Source organism: Symphodus melops, assembly GCF_947650265.1.
Source record: "Symphodus melops genome assembly, chromosome: 18".
Lineage (NCBI taxonomy): Eukaryota > Metazoa > Chordata > Actinopteri > Labriformes > Labridae > Symphodus > Symphodus melops.
The window spans coordinates 1,445,219-1,453,627 of NC_136708.1; the positions used below are offsets into that span (position 1 = coordinate 1,445,219).

Sequence of the window (8,409 nt, forward strand, 5' to 3'; positions counted from 1 at the left end):
TGTGTGTGTGTGTGTGTGTGTGGCCTCATTTCAACAAAAATGAAGAGAACTAAAGTAATTGACCAACAGTAAGTTACAGTTGAAGGATATCCAAGTTTTGACACCGTTAAACCTCCCACACATTGGCTTTTTGCTGTGATTAAATAAACTAAATAAAAATCCTGTTGCAGGGCTGCAGAGGAGCCATCTACATTATTAATATGCTGTCAACACATTATTGAAACAAGAACCATATATTCGTGGCCGACCAATGTACTTTGTTAAACATATAATCGATTGAGAGAGAGAGCGAAGTCTGCTGGTGCTGCTCCCCCTCTTCATTCACTTTCTGGCATCGCTACACGCTTTCTCTCTCTTTCATATTTTCTTATTCATTTTCAGAACTCAACAACAAACTTTTTTAAAATTTATTTTCACTGAAATTAACAGATTAAAACGTTGGACAAGGATACAACATGAAGCAGGTTTGTATAACAGGTAATGGTCCACCTTTTGTCAGGTTTGTCTGCATGAGGACACGAAAAAAAACAAATACTTTTAGGAGTTTGTGTATTTCCGATGCATCCTCGAAAGTCAAAGAAACACAACAGCTGATTGGTTTTGTAACATGGAGTGAAATGTAGTGCTCGACAACAACGCGTCTTTGGCACAAATCCCACACAGAGCTACAACACTGCAACTTACCACTGACTTCACTTCACATCACATTTGACTGGTATTTTTCCTGAATAAAACTCAAGACAGGACGGCGCCTGGACATGAGTGCTTTCTGAGGCTTTGATGCCAAGCGAATCTTTTCTCACAAACACTGCAGCTGAACAGTTTCTGTCCAGTGTGGACGGTCCAGTGGCGTTTTAAGTCTTGTTTTGACGGAAACCTTTTCCCACAAACTGAACAACTGAAGGGTTTCTCTCCTGTGTGGACAGCCATGTGGCGTTTCAGATTTCCATTCTGTGTAAATCTTTTCCCACACAGTGAACAACCAAAGGGTTTCTCTCCCGTGTGGGTTCTCATGTGTACGTCCAAACTAGATCTGCAGGGAAAGATCGCTTTACAAACCGAGCACGTACAGATAAGTTGCTCTCCTGCGTCCCCTGGCAGATCTTTGTACATGTTTGACTTTTCTGTCAACCGTCCAGCGCTGATGATGGGTTTTTCTCCTGTGTGAGTTCTCATGTGTCTCATGAGTTCTCCCCGCCATGGAAAACTTTTCTTACAAACTGAGCAGCTGAAACGATGTCCCTTCGAATGACGAGTCATGTGAGCGGATAAATTATTCTTTTTGGAGTATCTTTTACCACAAACGGAGCAACTGAACGGTTTCACTCTTTCTTGTTTCTCAAGATGATTCATTTGTGCAAAGCTTGCAGCACATTCAGAAAAGCTGACTGAGGTTTTTTCAGCGGAAGGTTCCAGTTCACTGATCTGTGATTCTTTGATTTGGTGAGGATAAAAACCTGACTGTGGATCCACGACCTTTTCCAAATCACGTTGGGTTTGATCTGACTTAGATCCAGAAAAGTGTGAAGTCTCCTCAGGAGTATCTGGCTGTAAATGACTGTCTGTATTAAAGTCTCTGCCTGGTTCTGCTCCTCCACAGTCCTCTCCATCAGCTTCTGTTTTTATATGCTGTGTGTCTCTGCTCTCTTCACTTTGGTTTTCATGAAGCTGTGAGGACTGAGGTTTCTCTTCTTCTTCTGACTTCACGGGGACAGGAGTGGATGTGAGAGCTCTGACATCAGCCTCCTTCGGCCCTCGAAGCTGCTCTCCCTCCTGACTGCTCCAGAGATCCTCCTCCTCCTCTTTAATGTGGGGGGGTTCTGGTTCTGGTGGGTCTTCCAGGTTCAGACTGGAGCTCCTCTCCTGCCGCTCAGATGGAACCTCTTCTGTTCTTACCGTCAGCTGCTGGTCATCTGTGAAGAGGGGTTCAATACATACTCTGTAAAACTGTAACCCACAGAGGCAAATCTTTTTCTGAAGTTCTCCAACTTTAAATAAACTCTCTGGTTACCTCGAGCTGCCCGTCCCGTTACCATGGCCTCGTTTAAAACACGACACTACACTTGATTTGTGGTCAGTATTGGTTTAAATTCTCCACAAATCAAAACCCGACATATCGCTTTCAAAAATCTTTCAACTGGACACATCCCGTCACAACCAGAACCGCCTGCAGAAATAACCGGGCCCCGGAAAGGTCCAGTGAATGCCTTCCCAGGATATGATTCAAATTTAGCTCCCGTCAGAGCAGACTGAAAGAAGTTTGTTAACAAGTTTTGGTTGGGGTCACATGTCCGAGTCAGCTGCCTCCTTTTCTTCTTCTTCTTTTTTTTATTCTTTCAGCCTCCTAAATCTGTGCAGGTCCAGGAGTTTCTCTCCTGACTCAGATAGAACTGGTGTAAAAGTTAAGAGGGGGTTTCATTGTCCAACAACTTACGAAAGCATCAATGAATAAAATGTGTTTTTGTTTCTTCAGGAGGGCATGGTGAACGTTTACATGTCAGATTAAATGTGCTCATTTTCGCTTTAAATTTGGACGGTTGACCTTCAAGGGCCGCCCCGTCAGACCGGGCCCCAGCAAGTTTTCCCCTTCATCCCCAGCCTGCATTATGACTATAAAAAGAAGGATTTCTCTGGCTTTGATAATTGATGCGAATATTTGAGCTGATGTGAGTAGTCAACAAACATTAATAAGATTCAGCATAGTACACCTTTTACAGGAGCGCTGAGATTTCTTTCAATCCTGCTGGAGTGAAAGGAGGACTTACATCAGTGAACTCGGTTCATCAGGTCAGAAACAGCTGTGATTATTCATACTGAAGTGTAAAGGGAACCAAAGACACACAGCATTTTCTAGATGGCTCAAACAAGTTGTCATTGTTGGCTTGGACTTATGTTTTGGTGACAGGTCTACAGTTTACTGGGCTCGGGTCCTTTTTTTTTTTAAATCTGGTATCGTGACACCTGTACAAACCTGCTCGGTGTAAGCGGACCTCAGGGATGAACTCAGAGTCCAGAAGTTTCCGTAATTTGTCGTTTTCCTCTTTGAATCGACGGAGCTGCAGCTCGTACTCTGCCGCCGTCTTCTCGAACAGCTCGAAGATCTCCTCAGTCGCTGCTGTCAGTCTCTGGTTCACCAAAAGTCTCAGCATTTGGACTTTAGACATCTTTTAAAAAACCAAATCAACACGACTTCTCACAAACACACCTGGTTAAACCTGTGTTCCTGTCCACAGACAGGAGCCTGAGCTAACATGAGCGAAGTCCGCAGAGAAACATCCAGAAAGTGTTCTCAGAGTCGGCTCGGCTCCTCACACGGTCACACACAGAGGGTCTGATCATTTACTCACTTTGGATTTTACAAGTTAAAATGGATCACAACGCGACATTTTAACCAAATATTAGCCACGAGCCTTAACATTACTTTAAACGTCACCATTTCTTCTTCTTCGTTGTTTTAATGGCGGTAGGCCAACAACGTTAGGAGCATTACTGCCACCACCTGGCGTGGAGTGTGTGAATAATGGTTATTTGTTTGTATTGAATGAACGTGTACTTCTGAGACATTCATTATAATAAATGAGGGGCGCTGGTGGTTGTGTCGTGTGTCACGTGTGCAGGATGCGTTCAAGTCCACGAGCAGGTCATCCTTGCAGCAGCCTCTGCCCTTTGCTGCATGTCAGCACCCCCCCCCCCCCCCACCATCCTCTCCCCTACGCAAAAAGACCCACAAAGTAAAATCTCTCTTATCATTAAATTAAAAACATCAAACATTTCTTTGGCTGTTGAAGCTCTAAACAAACTCTCAAGTGGACTGTGGTCTTGGCTGCTGTGGTTACGCTTTATGTTCTTCTCCTTGTGCTACAGGTTTAGATTTATTTATTGAATTAGGGACAGTGCACATTCATGTACATAAACATGCCAGTATGCCACATTAAAGCAGGTCGATCTTAAAGCACTGTGAATTGCCTTGTGTCTGAACAGTGCTGTATAAAGAAACTTGCCTTGAGCTAACGTACTTAGATAAAATAAAACATGATGGTAGAAACTCCAAGACTGTCCCCAGTATACATTCTCATGATGAACTGGGATCATGGGGCGCCGGCGGCTGAGCGTAGCGGCATAGCGGAGGAAAATAAGAAGTCCTCAAATAAGACGTTTCAAATGAAGTATGAAAACGAACTACAAACAAGATGGAAGTGTACAACTTTCTCAGATGTTTATTGATAACCAGGAAGGTTACATCAATAAGAAATACAGTGTTGTATTGAAGACAAAAGGCTATCAGATGATTGAAAACATAAAGCCCACACTTTACACTATCAGTTTCTAATGAGTGCATGCAATACCAAAGAGTCCATATCCCTGTAACGGACGATAACAGACACTTAAACATATCCGATTTAGAGACGTGATGTGGCGTCTTCCTGCAGCAGAGACAAGTTAAGAGTTTGTGTTTCAGCTGAAGGCTGGTTTCACGTTTATGTTTTTAACCCTGTTAAAGTTTTTAACCCTGAACGGCGTCCAGTCTCGAGTCCACACGCGAAGTCAACGACTCCATCTTTGACGTGCTAAAATGTCTCACCATTCCTCTGCAATGACCATTTCCTTTTTCATAGTCGTCCAATCAGGCGCCTCTGCTCGTCCACACAGTGGGAGAGTAACTGTGTGTGTGAGCATGTAAAAAGTCCAGTTAGCAGCGTTAGCACCAGCGCTAGTTTGGTTGCGTCTGTCATTGCTCTCATCTGGTGCAAAGAGACAGAGACAGCGTCGCACGGTGACGCCACACGGAGGAGAACGTGGCGCACAGCGTGACTTTACGAGATCCAAACTCTGTTTTCCCCGTCGACAAGGAAACCACTCAAACTGACTTTCAGAACATCTTCACCCTGGAAGGACTTCAAGTGTCCTAAAAAGCTGTTTGTGTACAAAAAGTCAAAACGACAGAAAAACCTACGTGTTCAAAAATACTCGCCAACATGATGAAGCTTCCGTCTCTCTGCGATTTCACAAACAAAACTAAAACCAAAAGATGACTGCTCCATTTCAGTTTTGGATCTGAGACTTTGAAACACACAACGATCAGATAAAAACAGACTTCTCTTGATTTCTCTGCATGTTGTGACAGATGTAATCCTGTGTCGAGACAGACGATATATAAATATATTTTATTATCTGTGATGACGTCATTTCTTCGTGCCGCTCTCCACGACACATTTTGTTTTGTGTTTTTTGAGATATTGGAGCCGAGCGAATTTCTTTTCACAAACGTTGCAGCTGAACGCTTTCTCCCCCGTGTGGACCGTCGTGTGGCGTTTCAGAGTTACAAGATGCGCAAAGCTTTCCCCACAAAACGAGCAGCTAAAGGCCTTCTCCCCTGTGTGGACGGTCGAGTGGCGCGTCAGTCCTCCACGCCGTGCAAACCTTTTACCGCACACGGAGCAGCTGAACGGTTTCTGTCCCGTGTGGATCCTCATGTGTATGCCCAAATTCTTACGAATACTGAAACTGGTCTGACAAATGGAGCAGGTGAAGGGTTTTTCTCCTGTGTGAACTCGTAAGTGGGAGGTCAGGTGTACCCTCTGTGAGAACCGTATACCACAGGCGGAGCAGCTGAACGGTTTCTCTCCGGTGTGGATTCTCATGTGCCGCACGAGCTCTCCTCTCCATGGAAAGTTTTTTTTACAAACTGAGCAGCTAAAGCATCTTCCTTCTGAATGTCGCTTCATGTGCTTTGCTAAGTAGATCTTCTGCGGGTATCTTTTACCACAAATTGAGCATTTAAACGGTTTCACTGTTTGGAATCCAGTGCGATTTTGCAGATGTTCCTCGTGGTCAAAGCTTGCAGCACATTCAGAGCTCAAAGACTGGTTTCCAGTATGATGTTTAAGATCACTTACAGGCGCTTCTTTATTGCTGGGCAGAGTGGTTTCATCCAGCTGACAGTCACTGGTCTCCTCCCAGTCACAGCTGCTGTCGTCAGTCTCCGAGTCAGAGAGAGAAGTGTCGTCATGAGTCACCGGCGGTAAAAGACGGTCTGGATCAGGGTTTTGTGTCTCCATGTCTCTGCTCTCTTCAGTTTGGTCTTCGTGAAGCTCTGAGGTCTGAGGCTTCTCTTCATCGTTGTCTTCGCTCTTCATGAGGACAGGAGTGAATGTAAACTTGATGACATCAGCGTCCACCGGCTCCTGAAGCTGCTCTCCCTCCTCAGGAGTCCAGACTTCCTCCTGTTCCTCTTTAATGTGTGCTGGTTCTGGTGGGTCCCCTTGGTCCGGACTGGAGCTCCTCTCCTGCTGCTCAGGGGGAACCTCCTCCTCCTCCTCTTCCTCACCCGCAAACAGCTGCTGCACCTCTGTCGAGACATCACAATGACAGAAACCATTTCATTTTGAGGTTTAGATTATGAAGCAGAAAACGTTGCACTCGGTGTGATGAGTTTAGAGATGACATGCAGAGTGTTTGAAATGTCTTCTTCTACTCTACATGACACCACGTGAACTGCACAAACACAACCCTAATGTTTCAGATGTGTCGAGGAAGAAGGACTATTCCTTCATTGTCACCCGGCTGTGCAGAGAGGATTTTATCAAGCACAGATGTTGCTGTTTTAAGAGAAGACATGCGATGAAACTTACGGATAGTTTCCTGGCCGTGGCAAAAAAAAAGGCAACGCAAACGTCATTCAAATATCTGCATTAAGACAGGACTGCGTCTTTCTCCGATTAATAGCTGTATACCTTCAGAGAAAGTAACCCATCACCTGAGGAATCCCTTAAAGATCTTTTATAAGATATGGAAACTCATGAATGTGACTGTGACCATCTGACATACAGGAAATCCCACGACAACACAACCAAGCATCACCCGGTGCCCGACCTCCTGCATCAGACTGTCGTCCCCTAAACCAGCGCCGCCCTCCTTCAGGCACGACCCACTCCGACCTCCAGCTCAGCGGAGAGGAAGTGTGGGCAACACAAGGAGAAATCCTTCCTTCACGTTATCTCATACGCTCTTTTGGAAAGCATCTCGAGGAACAGACTTGTTTTTGAGTCTCATTTCCAGGAGACCATCCTACAAACCTGAACATAAAGGACAACAAAAAGGTCCACCTGTGCAGCTATGTGAGCAAATACAACAACAACACGTCGCTGTAGGCAGCCAATAGGAGGCCAGGATGCGGTCAAAGGTCAGACTGGTACAAACCTGCTCTGTGTGGGCGGACTTCAGGGTCCAGCAGCTTGTGTTGGTTCTCTTTGGACCGACAGATTTCCTCCTCGTACTCTGCCATCGTCCTCTCAAACAGCTCGAATATCTCATCAGCAGCTGCGGTCAGTCTCTGCTTCACTAAATATCTCAACATTTGGACTTTAGACATGTTTGGACCTCTGTGACAGGAGCTACGCTAACAGCTAAGCTAACAGCTAAGCTAACTACACAGATGAGCAGACGTGAAACGCATGACTCAGGTGTGTCTCAGGTCGGCAGGTAAATACTGTGAATGAATGATACAGTCTGTGTGTTAGCTGTGTGGCCTGCTAGTCTCTCTTCGTCCGTTTCAAGCTAGCAAGCTAAGCTAACGTAAACAAACCTTTTTCTGGCACTAGAAGAAGAAAAACCCTGAAAATGTTAACAAAGTAAACTTTACGTGTTTTTATCTGGAGAAACAAACGCTGCTGTTTCCTCTCAGATATGTGATAATGAAGTTAGTAGTAGGTTTAACATAAGTGCATCACCGCCTCCAGCTGCTCAGGAGTGTGAACGTTCTTCTTCTATTATTTTTTTTTCCGGCAGGCTGTACACGCTATAGAGTGTGATGCTGCCCTCCACAGTCTAGGAGTGTGTACTTCACTCATATCTTCTGATTCAGTGACAATCTACTTAAAAACTTTTTTTTGCAAAAGACTTGAATTCCCCAATTTTAGAATATAACAGGACAACATTTAGTATTTTAATGGAAGACAGAAAGAAGGGAAAATGTATAATACAAGCTGTATTTTGGTCAAACAGTATATATACATAAATGTAGATTTCTGAAAGTCAACCCACGCTTCTTTATTTTCATGAGTGAATTAACACATAAAAAAAAAACTTCAGATAAACTCAAAGTTTAAAGATTTTGATTCCAGATTAGACCTCTGACTTTTATGTTGTTGTTACTGAACAGCCAGGCTTGAGCACACATTTTCTGAAAAGTGGAGCAGGCAGAAGACGGAGAGGATGGACTTTTCTCATCATTGGGGGGGTTTGTAGACACAATAGAAGAACAGAGTTATGTGACTTTAAACAGAAACATCGTTAAATGAATAACAATATCACATCATGTAAATAAAATCCTTCCCACAAATGAGCTCAAATAAACTGAGAATCTAAATATTTACATAAAAATAACTTCTCTTTTTTTTCCCCCACCTA

The 8,409-nt window shown here is 44.1% G+C and overlaps 2 protein-coding genes across 2 annotated transcripts; both read right to left on the bottom strand.

Moving 5' to 3' along the window:
- Positions 1 to 393: 393 nt before the first annotated feature.
- LOC306839655 (uncharacterized protein) lies at positions 394 to 3,517 on the bottom strand. Its single transcript, XM_079368462.1, has 2 exons — positions 2,972 to 3,517; positions 394 to 1,913 (listed from the first exon to the last, which is right to left on the bottom strand). The coding sequence occupies exons 1-2, from the start codon at positions 3,162 to 3,164 to the stop codon at positions 736 to 738; spliced, it is 1,371 nt and encodes a 456-aa protein (XP_079224588.1). The 5' UTR covers positions 3,165 to 3,517; the 3' UTR covers positions 394 to 735.
- A 682-nt stretch (positions 3,518 to 4,199) lies between these two features.
- On the bottom strand, positions 4,200 to 7,889 carry LOC306839138 (uncharacterized protein). Its single transcript, XM_079367655.1, has 2 exons — positions 7,201 to 7,889; positions 4,200 to 6,349 (listed from the first exon to the last, which is right to left on the bottom strand). Exons 1-2 carry the CDS (start codon positions 7,370 to 7,372, stop codon positions 5,184 to 5,186), a joined length of 1,338 nt encoding a protein of 445 aa, XP_079223781.1. The 5' UTR covers positions 7,373 to 7,889; the 3' UTR covers positions 4,200 to 5,183.
- Between the last annotated feature and the right edge of the window lie 520 nt (positions 7,890 to 8,409).